A 15,302-nucleotide genomic window follows, 5' to 3' on the forward strand; every position below is an offset into this window, starting at 1 on the left:
TTGACTACCCGGCAAGACCCTTTGGTTTTTGTGATCTAGAAAGGCAGAAAAAGCCTGAACAAAAGGGGTTTGGGCTGCTCACCTCATGCATGCAGTGCTCAGCATATGCATGAAGCATAGAATGTCTGTCTGTGAAGGGTGATAGTAACATTTTATGGTAACACTTTAAAATGAATTTTTTTTTTTTAATGGATAGCTTGTCTTTATTATTGCCCTCTTCTCTTTCCTGTAAGTGGTGTTTCGAAACACACTTCGGTTAAGTTACTACCACTAGTTGACAATAAAGCAGAAGAAAATGAGAAGAGTAGCAAGGGTGAGTATAGCAGCATTTGTTGTTCTATTCACGTGTTGGTTGCCCCGTCGCCTCTCCAGTGTTTTTGCTCTCTCTTCTCTAAATATAGTCCTGAAAGAAAGGTTTTCTTATGTTACTGAAGGCTGTATATGTTTTATGGTGCTATAGAGCACTCATGGTTCAGCTGACATGTGAATGTTGGGTGACTAATATTCATTCCTTAATTCGTGTATTTCTTGCACTAGTCTCCTGACAGGATCCAGCTCTTAATTACAAGTTGTTCCGTTGCTCCTGTAAACTTTAAGAAAATTATGCTAATTAATTAAGGAAACAGATGTTGAAGGAAAAAAAAAAGAAAACATGAAAAAGCAACAAAAGCCCACTGGAATTGTTAGCTTGCATGTTACTGTTTATTGGGGCTGGCTGTCCAAAAGCTGATTGTTGCTTCATCTGCTCTGCTAAGATAGTGTAGTTGAAATAGATCATATAGTGGTATGGAACTATTTTTGCATTACGTCTTCATATTTGATGACCACAAATGAAACAACAGCAACAACAGAAAAAGAAGAGTAACTTCTGTGCAGTTAGACCATTGATGATAATAATGCCTTTGACTTTTATCTTAAGTTTTCATTCTTGTTACTATAAATACATTTTAAAGTGTTGTGAAAGGAGCTTCATATATCTCTAAAAATAGGAGATTTGACATGACTTTGTTTTGCAGTATTACGGATTTCTTTGTTGTAGGCTTAACGCAGACCTACTATTATTTCCATATTTGTTCTGAGTTAATTCTTTTTCAGACATGCAGAAACATTGTGGCTTGGGAAGTTTTGGTGGCCTTTCCCTTTGATCCACAATCAATGCTGCTTTGAAGAACTCTGTATTATTTTGGTTTGCTCTAGGGTTTCCTCCAATTTGTTTTATTCAAAGTAATTTTTGCACTTGTTAGACAAGGTTGAACCTGCATTTATTTTTTTACCTTCTGTGGTTGTGTTTTTCATTTGGTTAGTATGAAATATTACAGAAATTAATTTGTTTTATTATTATTATTATTATTTGCTTTACAAGTTGGTCAAAAAATATGAATTTCCTGTTTCAGCTCATCCTTTGCATTCTTCTAGAGCAGATTGAGAAGAACAGAGATTCTAACACTTGAGAGGGTCCTTTCACCCTTGGCATCACACACCTTTAGGAAAGCAGGAACCCAAACCAAGAACGGAACGTGTTCTAAGTCAAGTCACAATATGTCTACAAACCAGGGTAAAATAGGAGAAAACCCTTACAGGAATCTAAACAATGAGCATTGCTTAACAATGAGGCAGTGTTATCAGTGCCTAAAGGTACGATTTAATGCTTACTGGTATAGTGAATGATTCCTGGCTTACATTTCTTTGTAGAGAAGAACCAATATTTTCCTGTCATACTTCATGCTTTGATCAGTTTCACCTGAAACCTTTGGAATCACAACAAAATAGTTTCCAGTAACCACACCCAAGGCCGTATCTACTATTCACAGCTAGGGGGCTTGGGATTTGCCAGTCTGATTTACCACTTACCTGGATCAAATTGTGTCACTGCAGCAACCTAGCCTGGATCAAGTAGCGTGTTCTCCTCAAGGCGAAAAGCCAAATTCACTCTGCATCCTGCCACAGCGTTTGCTTTGTTCTTTATGCTGTGACCAGGGGTTATGGTCACTTGGAGAGTCATTTGCTAAACTTTAGCTGTTGGCCTTGGAGTAGAAGGTGGTTTTGAAATGTTGTAAGTTTCAGAACGATTTCCATTTTCCTGGTTATCTGATGATGATTTTGGCATGCTTTGTAACTAGCAGTAGCTAAATAGTAGTCTCAGTTTCCACTATGTATGCCATCGGGACCTGGAAGGAGGTGTGATTAGCAGAAAATATTTCATCGTGTTTCCACGGGTTCCAGTTGAAACTGACCAAAGCCTCCTTTTGAGGAATTTACAGACTCACAGGTGGAATCAACCACCTTAGTTGTCATTCTGGAATGGTCAGTTTCCCTTGCAAAGTCATAGGAACAACCTGGAACAGAGCCTGCTCTAAGCAATGTATCCTCGTTCAGCCCACTTGCTCATCCTGTTAGTTCAGGTAGCAAATCACTGCGGTGCTCAGCGACAACAGATTGGCTATAGGTGACCCGTCTAATTTTTACCAAGTCTGAGTGGCAGTCACCCTACACAAAGAAACCTAAACCATTGATGTTCAGTCCTCTCAGGCTGCTCCTTCCTTGTGAAGTCCTGCAAGGTAGTTCCCTCTTGTTGGACTTTCTTGGGAGGAGATGTACCTACTGAGAATGTGAAAACAGTGGAGAGGTGCCTCCCTTCTTACCTGCAGCTAAGCTAAGCTTTGGAGGAATGACCTGTGTCTCCAAGTACCATATCTTAAGCCACCCAGTCCCCAGTTATATCCAGTTACAACTATAGTACTTTAACACAGACACTAAGAGTATCAGAAGATAGATAGTAAGCCGTCTGGCAGTGCATGCCTTCTTCCTAGGTTGCCTTCAGTGTAAGTGCACTGGTAGGGGTTGGGGACTAGTTAGTGTTGGAGGGATTTAGGGCAGCACCACTGACTGGTCTGAGCAAGTTCTGCTGTTTGTGGCATTGGAACAGGAAGCGGGGGCAATCTTATGTTTTCTGTTTTCATCCTGTGAATGGTAAGAGTTTCAGCTCAGTTTAATGACTTGAGTTCAGCGGGACAAAGTCTCTGTGGTGCCTCACATGTAGCTTCCATCAGTATTGTTGGAACTTTTAGGTAAGGTTTTTAACATACAGGGTCTGGCTGTTAACCTGCAGGTTCTGAATCTGATGTGGCATCCTGTACCTCAGCTCTCTGAGGCAGACCTGTTTTGTGTAGTTTGACTGAGCGTAGTTTCTGTCTGACAACTTTTTGCCATCGTCAATAAGCACAGTTCAGTCAGTGCTCTCAAAGCACTAGGGACATTTTCTGAGTCATTAAGAGGACTGGGCTATAGCTCTCTGTAGAAGATATTTTGGGACGTTTTCTAATTGATTGTTCATGATTTGGAGCATCAGAAAATGATTTATTTAAAAGACAGAATTTTTATACTGTGTTTTAAAACTGGCCCTCCTAAATGCATGAATTGGTCTAGCTGAGTCAGTGGTGATGAGTGTCTCCTCACTGCTCGTGGAGGCTCAACTGTAGAGATCATTATCACAGAATGGTTTGAGTCAGAGGGGACCTCTAAAGATCACCTGGTTCCAACTCCCCTGTCATGGGAAGGGACATCTTTCATTAGACCAGGTTGCCCAGAGCTTCATCCAACCTGACTTTATCTTGTGGGTGACAATCCCATTCTGTAGAGGACGGTCTAACTTACATGTTTTGATAATGTTGTTGTCTACAACTTCAGAAGTGTTCCTTGGCAGACAAGTGTCTAGGGTTAATGAGTGATTTGGTGAACTTGCTGTTGAAGGTATTTTCTTTCTTTCTTGTTGTGATCTTGGATAAATATAGATACAGCCATGAATTTGGTAAAGCAGCCATCCTGATCAGCTCGTTGTATCACTTGGTGTCTAAAGAGGGAAAAGAGCCTTAACCAAAGTACACAATAACCATCTGAAGGTCAAAGTTTTTCTCCCTTTCCTGGAGAACACACCTAACTCCTGTAGTGGTTGGTGAGTTCCCTTTCAAAATGTCTACAGAATCTAGTAAGTCATAGGCAATCTTTAAGTCCCATGTGATTTGTTCTCGCATTTATGATTCGAACCTTTTTTATGATAGGCTCTACCACAATCATTGTATCGTATCGCCTTTGTAACTTTGTCCTTCATTAAGCGATAACTTTGTTTCTATTATTTTTCTTTTTAGTCCCATCAGTTTTAACTGAATAAATTCCACACCCAGTTGCTTCAGTAGATCTATTGATGTCTATTCTTGGATAAATGTTGATTCTTTTTATGTCTCAAAATTCCCAGTTATCCACCAGCTGCTGGGGTGTCTGTTGGCACTGCTGTACCAGAGAAGCACGTGGTAATGCATGTCACCACATGTCTGCCAGTACTACCTAGCAAGGTAAACGGGGATAAATAGTCACTTACTGGCCGTAGCCAGCTGTCTTTCTTTTGGACCAAGATTCTAGCAGCTATCTCAAAATTATGGCATTCTCTGATCACATCAGCTTCTTTCATTTCATTTGGCTTTTCTCTCGGTTTGAAATTCTAGACGGGTAAGACCAAACAGAACCTCTTTGGAGTCTGGTGTTCATCTTAATTACACTATTAGTTTGATAGTCATAGAACTGATAATCAGAGGTGAGTTTGGAAAGGTCCTCGAGGTCACGTTGTCTGGTTAGACTTAAAACTAAATCAGATGCCCAAAATTAGCTTTAGGTTTGTGAAATCAATGAAATCAATTGGTAACTTTCTTTACCCATTTTTTGAGCTAGGACTTCTCTGGCCTTTGCTCTTTTTGTGGAATTTCATGTCCTACTGAAAAATGGGAGAACTAGGAGAAAAAAGTGATCCTGAAGAGTTGCCCAATGGACGTCATTTAGAGTTCAAATGTATCTTTACCTCTTTTTTTTCTTTTTTTTTTTTTTCTGACAGTGACTAGACAGAAAACACAGGTTTCCGTGTTCAGATTGAAAATTCTGTATTTATTTAATGGTGCTTAGTCACTTCCTCTGTCTTTTTTGAGGGTTTTTAGTACTTAAAGCCTCTGGATGTTTTCAGCAGTTTTGATATAGCAATGATGCTGCAGGTTCATACTTAACAGCAGTAGTCCTTAGTGCGTTCTAGTCTGTTTCATAAGCTATTTCATTCATAATGGAGATTTTTGCAAGCACTCATCTTCTGTTTTAAAATGTAAGTACAACAACTTTGTAGGACTCATTGTGTAGCTGTGGAATAAGCTCAATAAATCCATGTTGAATACATTTTCAAATAAGTTGCTTCTGGAGATATGTTAATACCTTTTTGTCACTGGTTTCAAGGTGACCAGTGGCAGGATGTGGTGTCCTGAAGGTACAAGGGACTACCTGTTATTTGCATGGATTGTTCTTGTACTGAGCTCTCTATTTTAAACTTTTTTTTTCTTTTTTTTTCCAAGAGAAAGAAAAGTCTATGTAGCCAATTCTGCTACATTGGCAATGCTTGTCAAACAGGTTGTTTGTCTTCCTTTTGTCCTGCTCCCAGGATGCTGTGCTGTCAGGTTGCATTGCATTATTAAACATTTGCTGTCTGTTAAGCACACACCAGTGGCATGGCTGGACAATTCAGCAAGTGCTCGGATCTGTTGGGCCAGATCATAGGAAAGAAAGGGGAAGCTGCAGTATGCAGCATGATCTGCCATTTGTAAGGCTACTGATCTTTTAAAACATTGGTTTACTTCACTGTACCCGGTCTATGTGTGCAGCTGGAGGCTTTGAATGTGGGTGGTAGTCAAACAGTAGCCTCGTGGGCAATATCTGAAATGCTTTTTGCCAGGTATCCCTTTAAGTAATATTTGATGGAAGGACAGAGTAAGGATTCCTATTTTGATGTGGTCCCTCAAATTCCTGACTTAGCAGCCCAAATCTTATATGCGATGTCAAGTATTGGGTTACAGCTCTGTGAGACTGACTGGGAGAATCAAAGACACAAGTTTGCATGCCTGGGACATTCAGTCTGCTTGTAATGAGCCCCAGCATCCTTTGGGGAAACAGATAGCAACAGCAAGAAATGGACACTGCTCTCAGCTCCTGAATTGGTCCAGTTGTTTGTTTTTTATCTTGCAAACTAAATTCTTTGCGCTAAAATACTGTTTCCTCCAGTCAGTGCTCAGGGATCAGTTGACTCACTGCCAATTTCCCCTGTCACTTTTGGAATGAGAGTTACCCATTTGAGTGAAACTTGTCAGTGGTAACTGAGCCTGTCTTTGTTGTGGAGTCGTGCTCCTTTTCCTTAGTAAAAGTCTGTTGGTGAATGTTATGGTTTACAGAGCATGGGATCAGCACTCAAAGAGTAGATGCTGAAAGAAAATGGAATTACTGTTCTCAGCTTGCTTGAACACTGTGGTTATCCTATGAAGAAGGATCTTTTGTGCTCTTTGTGACACAGTGTTCCAAGGACTCAGTGAGCCCCTCTAAGTGGCTGTGATCTTGAAACACGCTCTTTTTTAGAGTAGCAGAAGTACTTAAGAGCTAGAGTGCTATGACTTCACAAGGTAAATTTGGAGATTGTTATCAGTCTGACTGTGCAAGTTACTGCATGCTGTATACGTCCATTATTCATCCATTGCTGATGATTCTTGCATTTACTAAGCACCTCCACAGGAACTTCTCTGTGCCTGTGCAATGAGCAGTCCTTTACACTAAGTGTTTGACGTTCATTGTGGGTTGTTAATTTAGCCTCCAGGTCCACAGCAGCAGCAACACTTGAGGAGGAGACTGCAGAACTCATATAGGGCTGCCTGGAGAGGTGTACAGTGAAAGAGAGCAAAGTGTGGGAGAAGTGACTGAATAGATGCTGGACTGGCTGAAGGGTGCAGGATCCAGTGCAAGAGACAAGCAGTAAGAGGAGGGGGCATGGTGAAAGATGCTAAGGATAAAGTCAGTGTCTGAGCAGTCATTTGAGCTGTTGTGCCTCATGGACTCCAGAAGGGTAATCTTCCAGCTGGTCTGTGAACCATGGGGTTGAAACCTACAGCAGTAGAAGATGAAGAAACTAGAAAACATTTAAGATTCTGAAGGAATGGAATCAAGGCAGTTGATCAGGATTATTTTGTGTGGCTTTGGAAGGTGGGCCAGAAGAGTGTTGTCTTGCTTTCTTTTAATCTGTTTGAAAAACTAACAAACCAAAAATCTAAGATATCATAATCTTTCAAATTATTTGGCTTTAAGTAGGATTTTTTTTCAGGGACCTGTTAGAATTTTTTTGTGTAGATTAGTTTCTAATGAAAGGAGTGATACCAATAGAGAACAATTCTGTCTCCATTCATTTGTGGGGTTATCTGCCTTGCTTGGAGATAGATTGTTTGACACATCCTCAAAACATTCTCATCTTGCTATAATTGCTGAAACCTTTAACGATTCCATTAATTAAAGAAGTAAAATAGAAAATCTCTAGAAGTGGGGCTTTCCTTAATGAGGACAGACTTGGTTTCATACTGTAATTTCCATATGCAAACTTAATATATTGTGTCTGAGCTGTAGGAGAATGTTTCAAACAGTTTAAAGTAATGTTAAAGTAAAGTAAAATAATGCTCCTATTCTCATTCTGAACCAGAACTGTAAAAGAGGCTGCCTGGATATGGTATATACACATGGCGGTTGGGAAATGCTTCTCAAAGAGCTGCAAAGAGACTGAAAGTTTTTTTTTTTTTAATAATAATAAAAAAGCACTGCACCTGTTTGCTGTTATCAGCATTCTTAGAGCTGCTATGGCAAGAAGTTTCATGTGTTAGTTAATGTGTTGTTAAATGTTGGAGTTAATTTTAGAGAAAAACATGGGTGTGGTGGGGGAGGGAAAGGATCTGGGGAAGGCATTCTGACAATGTTCTGAAAATGTTTTTTTAAAATGTTATAAGCATACATAATAGTTATGATGCTTGTTACTTTTAGTACTTGCATATGTTTTCTGGGATTAGTAGAAGAGAACGAAACTGGGTTTGTGTCTGCTGGCCTGTCATGTGGTAAAAAGAGAGCGTGCCTGAGTAATTCTGATGTAATCCTGCGGGAAAGATGGTAGTGCTGCATTGGGAAATGGTGAAGAAGAGATGGAGATATTCTTCTACCAGTCAGAAATAGTATAGTAAATATTACGGATAGGACAATCTATGACTAAAAGTGAAAGAAACAGAAAAGAATAATTCTGAATTCTAGGATAAAATTGCATTTAATTTGTTTATTTATTTAGCCACCATTTCACTTAATTAGGTAACTCATTGAAGTCCCCAAATCTTCATCTTTCAAGATTGTATTCTTCTCAAACTTTGGTAGTTTAAGGGTGGAAATGGAGAGGGGGGAAAAAAGTGGGGGGGGGAGGGAACAATACACCACCAACAACAAAAAATGTCTTCTGTGTAAAAGACAAAATGTTTGTTTTGGAAATGAAATACTATGTTTTTATTATGTTGCATTCTGTTTAGAACAATTTCCAATATGGGGGCTATCTTAGCCAAAATGTTATTGTTGAAATTATAAGTAATCTCTCTGAAATAATGCAAAAGGCCAATTTGTCTTCTGAAATTCTCTCATCTGTTTGGTAGTAAGATCACCTACCAGAATTTTCAGAATTAGTTTCAAATGATCTTGCCAAGGTTATTTCTAGAGCAGCAAAACATACGTATCTCCTAAAATCTCCTAAAGTCTGTCCGACACAATGCTTGAAGATGAGACTGTGCTAGTTTTCTTATTGTGATTCTGGACACCATGGTTTATTTTCTCTTTAACCTTAGAGAACATAGTGCCTAAATCTTCTGTGTATAATTTTGTGTCTTTGGATGAGATTGTCTGGCATAGTTAAAGAAAGATCGCATTCCTGGATTTGAGTTGAATCTCCTTACTACCTCACATTGGTTCAAAGGTACAGTATGCATTCAGTAGTTACACTGGAAGCCCAAGATGAGGCAATGTAACTTCACATGAAACAATTTTCACTTTTCTGTTGCTTGCTATTTTAGAGAGGAAATGGAAGATATAGCAAAAACATGTATTATTATCATCTTTTAAAACATTACATCAAAAAGTTGTGTCTAAACCCCATGGACATTGAAGTTATTTGCCAGTAACATTTCCTAGGAGCAGACAATTTATTACTTCTGCATTTCCAGAGGAGATGCAACTTTGGGAAAACTCACATATATTTATATTGGTGCTCATAGAAAAAAAATAAAATTAATGACTGAATATACTATCTAACAGCCATGTTTTGCCCTTGCATGGTTTGCTTTTCTTGGGTATTCTCTTGACAGTTAATGGTTGAATCTGTTGAATATATAGTGAAGTGTCTTAGGTAAGAAATATGCTGTAAAGTTAATGACCCTTAAAGACAGAGGTTTGCCTTGAACAGGAAGCCTAGTTTTATAACAAGTCCCTGTATTTACATTCCCTTAGCAAACCCTTCATCTCTGTTGACTACTTCCTTTGTTGTGATTCCAGAGCTCAGCATTAGTAGCTGTGTGATGGTCATTTTCCACTGCAACCTGGTCAGCAATCGGCCAGATAGACTTCTGGGAGTCTGGCCTTGTAGCGTGGAATAACGCCTTCAGAAAGGGTCAGGAGTTGGCAGCCTCCACAACTGCAGATTATCCTGAACATTTTCAGTTTTTTCCCTCATGGAGGATGACATGTTCTCTGTTTTGGTTTGAGATTTGATTACAAACTGTTGGTTTAACAGTCAGCGTTTTGTCTCCTTACCAAGTCCAGTTCTGAAGTCGTGGTTCATCTTTTTTCTTTATAGGCTGGAGATGTGATTGAATTGGCTTACCTATGCCAAACAATTGCTCCTGTTGGTTCAAATCTCTAAGGGAAATCAGCATGCAGTTGGAAGACAGCTGTACTGATAAGGTCCCATTGATCTTTCTCTCCTGTCCACATCTCCTCCTATCAAGAAAAAAAAAAAAAATCTTTGCTTTCATAATACTTCTTCCTTGCCCTAAAGTTACGCTGTTACTTGGCTGCTCTCACTGGTGTGACTGGCCTCAGGTGCTGATTACATTATATGTGGACGTAGTTAACAGCTTGATAAAAGTGTTTAGTCAATACTCAAACCTAGATAATAAACCTAGATAAGGATAATGCTTTGTGGTGAGAGCTCTTTAATAACTTATTATAGTTGATGCAAACCAGTGGTAAAGATCTGCTGTTTTTAACAGAAAAAAATATCAAGAATTAGATTTTACTCAGTGTGGCATGATTTAGCAGTATCCAGAAAAGGAAAATTTGAGAAAATCCAGATGATAATTTTTGCCCCGCTTGGGGGAAAAATAATTATTTCCTCTTTAACAGAACTCTTGCTTATCGTGTTTTTCAACAGCACAATATAATCTGAAGCTTTTTTTTTCCCACAAGAAGGAGTTGGGAGCATGTAAACAGTGTAATATATGTATGCTTTTTCTGAAGTGATAGAGTTTTGAAAGATTATTAACATAAATTGAGGATGGTCAGATTGTTTTACAAGACCCCTGGGAAGAAGTGATTATGTAACTTTTCTCAAAACTTGAGGAAAGCTGCTCCTTCTATCCAAAGTTTTATTTATGTATGTTTACATATGCATACAAACTCAGATACAAAGCCATCACATGTTCTTTGTAATCTGTCTGTATTGTGACAAATGTTTCTTAGTAATAGTTGTTAAATAGTATATTTTTCAAGCCTTTAAACAGATGCTACAAATATCACTGTAGACTGCCAATATGCACTTCAATTCTGCAATGAATGCTGTGTTGAACAGGACAACTGTGGGTGGACCTGGGTGATGAGATGGGGAAAAGGATTTTGTGGAAGGACTGATAAGAAGGGCTAAACAAGTAAGCAACATAAAATGGATATGAGTTAGTGAACCACAAAATATTCTTCTATTTTTGAAAATCTTAGATGAGTAATTGTCAACTGTGCCATCTGTAAGTAATGTGGGCTTCCAAACTCGTGGCAATTAAAACTGCCTAGCATCCCACTCCAGCCCTATGTTTTATTCTGTGTACAAGTCAGTACTGAAGGCTGATCTCTTATCACATTAATCGTCTCATGGGGAGAGATGGAATAAATCACAGTAGCCCTTCCTCTCTTCACTCATGAAGATAAATGCCATAACATGATGGCTGATCTTTGTTATGACACTAACCATTATATATTTAACAGAGACAGCAAAATCCCACTGACAGCTAACAAAAGAATTCTCTTTACACATTCTCTAAGAAAGCTGTATTTCTTTAGCTCAAAAATATGACTTATCATATCTGCTCTCAGAGCAATTTAAGCAGTAGGTCTGCATTGTGCCAGTGAACTCAATTCTGCACGCAATGATGTCATGATGCAGACTAATGAAAGCTCATGTGAAATCATTGTGCAACTTTGGGGGAAAAAGTACATAACACACAAGGACTGATAAGGCTACTGTTTTGAATTGCCAGTTCTGACAAGAACAAATAGCTCTCCTATTAAAAACAAAGCAAAAAAGACCCAGCAGAGCTTTCATCATTTTTTCTTTCATGGAGATTTCTGTGTTCCATTTTGCTTCCAGTACGGGTGGGCTCAGGAAACTGAAAGTGACTTTTTGTTGTGGCTGTAATTCTGTAATTGCAAGAGAGGTTTTTTTTTTTTTTTTTTTTTTTTTTTTTTGTTTTGTTTTGTTTTGTTTTGTTTTATCATTTGCTGCATGCATCTCGGAAATTTCTTTCCACGTTGTCCATGCATTGTACACATTCTGGTCTTTTTTTTTCCTGGAATAAAATTACTAAGATTGTTAGTAATTTTCTGCATCTCTTCTTACTTTTTAATCCAAAGGGAGCAATGCTGTGTATCATCCTGTGAGTGAGGAACAGAGCAAACAAGTGAGTTTTGAAGTTTACAGGCGTGCTCTGTGAGGTTAAGAGGATCAACTGGCACTTCTATTGGCTTTTCACCTAAGCATCAAAATATGCTGCAAGTTTTGTGAGGTAGTTTCATGCCACCTTTCTTACAGAATTAAAATGGAAGTATAATTTTAACTGTTTTATTTATGTTTGTTGTCATTAGCCATATTTTGGAAACATGAAGAGGAGTGCTTCTTGGTTGGTTAAGTGTATATATGGTGCATCAATGGAGTCAATGTCAGTTGCAGAATGAAACTTATCCATCTAGTAGGTGATTTTTACCTGGATAAAATACTTAAAATGTCCAAAAGTGATATGTAAGAATATTTAGCTAGAGTACACAGTTAAAATATTTTATTCTGCTAAGATTCTAGATTTGTTATTTTTATTTTTCTCATCTCTTTTTTTTCTATTTTTTTTTTCACCTTCTGGAAATCTTAGGTCTGTATCTTTAGGACACTGTCAAACAAGATAAGCTCTGGTAATAAAGCAATGGCAACAAAACCGGCATAACTGTCGCCTCTTGTTATATCTGGTACGTTCAGAGAGTAGCCAGTAGGAATTTTATTTCTCACATTAAAAGTAACCCTTACACATTACATTTGCCTGAGGAAGTTAAGCGATGAAAGCTTTTAAAACAAGCACATACTCATTCTCTCTATTGATTTTTATGAGAGTTTTACTCTTCATATTGTTTTTGATTTTACTATGCTGCAATATTGGTTATGCAGCACCGTTTTTTCAGTGTCAGAAAAAAAATCTGTATCAGCTTTCAATAGAGAAAACAGCATATATGAAGTGTGAATATGGTTGGGGTTCAGTGGTTCTTAGTATTTCTGTCTTGTTCCCTGAGTAGTGCTGAACATGTTCACATTGGTGGTAGTTCTTTCCTCTCTTATCTGTAGCATAAAGGCAGCTGGCAGGGCACTCGCATCCATTCTGCTCTGTTAGTCCCAGTCACCGAAACACGGCCTCTCTTCGTTTTGTACGGGGGTAAGAGCCAAAGGGGAATTTTGATCCCTGCTGGAATTAGAGGCATTTCAGGATCGTGGCCTGTTTGATCACTGAGCTAGTGGAGATTGGAGTAATTTTGTTGGGTGGCAGAGCTGTTTTTTGCTCCTGGTCTCTTTCCTGGAATAATGATTCATAACTGTAAGCAGCTTTGACCCATGTTTTTCAGCTGACTGCATTGATACAGAGGCTGAAACTTCTACACTAATTTTCTAAACTAAATAGGTAGAGAATATTTTCTATGAGCCATGGGAGGTTCACAATGCAGTTTGTCCTGTCAGCACCTAGGAACTACAGGGTGCTGATAGCTAGCTACTTGGCGCGCACACATTTTGGCTACCTAGGCAATGCCTGGGTGCCTGTGGTTGGTTTTGGGAAACCCACAGCAGTGAACAGCTTCTATGTTAATGTATCAGGATGTAGAGGATGTAGGAATGTACTGTAGGAGTGTAATGCGGTAAAGAGAAGGGAATAAAGGTGTTTCAGTAGGGGTGTGGAAAGGTGGGAGATACGGAGGTTACAGGTATTGCAATACCTCAAAAGATGAGAGTATCACTCTCATAGTAATTCTGCTAATAGTGGAACCCATACTAGGGTGGAAAGTTTGACATCCTGCTCACTGGGATATGTCTTTGATCCTGACCTTATACATCTATTTGAAAGAATTCTGCTTACGCTGGGTTCATCCTGTTAGTGTCATTGAAGTGTTCGTGGGTCTGTACCGACAGATCCCCTACATGAGGATCAGACATTTCTTGTATTTCAGCAAGTTTAGGTGTTTTCACGTTGCTTTCTTGTTCTTATTACATCTTTGCTACTTTCCTTGCTTGATTTTGCTTTTCTTTCTTACCTCTAATGATGCATGAATTACAAAGGCAAATTCATAGTATAGAGCATATTGTGAAAGACATCGCCAATGAAATGCATCTACCTCCGCTCAAATTTTATAACTTCCTTATAGTAACTGCACTAGCTTAAAGACAAAAGGCCTACCAGAAGAGTTATTACTCCCATTTCAGCTTCTTTTAATGTTTTAGTACTTGGAAATTACTCTTTACCTTTGTCTTAATCACCATCAGCAAGAGCTCCGTGAACCTCTATTTGAAAACTTCTCTTGAAATAGCTTGTAGTGCATCTTCCCTTGTTATTTTCTTCCTTCTTCACTGTTCAATACTATGTACCCTCCCTCTTCTCAGTCTTGCTGTTCTCTCTTTCTCATCCATTTCTATCCAATTCCTTTCTTCCCCCACCCTGTATCCTACCCTACCCAACCCTCTCATCTCCTAACCATTTACCCATCTTTCTTCACACAAAGGGCTTTGAACTTTTACCAGACTGCCGATAATTCCCCAATGACTGAAGCCGTTAATCAAAAATGAATACAAAAGATTTGAGTGGGGCATTTCCCACAATAGAAGTCAGTCCTCCTGTTAACCTCACACAAGCAGCTGAAAAAGACAATGCTGGATTTATTCCAGGATGCTGTTCTTGTACCCTGTTTGGGACTCCATCTTTCAATTAACTTAGTAATGGGTGGCTAGAAAAGATCATATATTCACTGCTTAGGAAAAGGAAGGATATTTTTCTGTTCTTCTGTTCACCCTGCTCTCTTTGGGCAGCAAAGAATGTCTGTCTGTTGTGCAGTTCAGCCAGACTTGTATTTTAGCTGCTGAGTGGGAGCGCTGGCAATAGCTGTGCTATTCCTTTTTCTCCTGCTGAATTATTTAAATAACGTTCTAAAGAGAACTGCTCTGGTTTGTGAGCCGTGGCTCAGCCTACAGTTTGACCAAGCAGACGGGATAAAATGATCCTGATTTTTGTCAACTATCTGACCTTCAGATCCTTTCAGGGAGCTTACAGGAGAAAAAAAAAAAAAAAAAAAGGCTCAGCTCAGTTTCAGCTTACTGTACTGTGGCTGGACCAGCAGCATCAAGACCACTGGATTGATCTGCTTGCCGCTTTTGAACCATGGCACTGTTTCTGCCCACACTTGGTTCACCTTTAGAAGAATTGTCTTCTGCCAACATGATAACTCATAGCTGCAGGACTGGTGGCTGCTTCTCTGGCAAAGCTTCCCAATTTTGCAGGACAGCATTTATGGGTGGCAATAGAGCTTACTTTCTAGTTCGCCTTTCTTCATGCTGTTCCTCTCTTTGTGTTCCCCCTAGTGGCCGAAGTGCAAGCGGTTGAGCAGATCTGCTTCAAGCAGCTCTATGTGCAGATTAATCATTCTGTCCACTATCTCGAGGTTCTGTTCTGATTTCATAGATGAGCTGAGCATTCAAGATTTCTCTCTTATGCAGAGCTGAGAGTTTTGACTCTGCTCCAGAGTTCTCTTGTTACAGCTCACTGGAAAATGCTTTTTTCCCTGGAGTGGCACCTGATGGTTTTTGAGTAGTGTAAATGTACACAAGATAGATACCCTGCTGAGAAAAGGAATTAGGATTTCTTCTTGTTATGTGT

At 39.1% G+C, this 15,302-nt stretch overlaps 1 protein-coding gene across 1 annotated transcript in view; it reads left to right on the forward strand.

The window, feature by feature from the left end:
• Positions 1-1,397: 1,397 nt before the first annotated feature.
• The window catches only part of ASXL3 (ASXL transcriptional regulator 3), a 120,735-nt gene continuing 106,830 nt past the window's right edge, over positions 1,398-15,302 (forward strand). Inside the window, exon 1 of the mRNA XM_040547771.1 lies at positions 1,398-1,635. Within this exon, the coding sequence (XP_040403705.1) occupies positions 1,540-1,635 (96 nt within the window). The 5' untranslated portion in view covers positions 1,398-1,539. The remainder of the gene's footprint in view (positions 1,636-15,302) is intronic.

Source organism: Cygnus olor, chromosome 2 (genome assembly GCF_009769625.2).
Source record: "Cygnus olor isolate bCygOlo1 chromosome 2, bCygOlo1.pri.v2, whole genome shotgun sequence".
Classification (NCBI taxonomy): Eukaryota; Metazoa; Chordata; class Aves; order Anseriformes; family Anatidae; genus Cygnus; species Cygnus olor.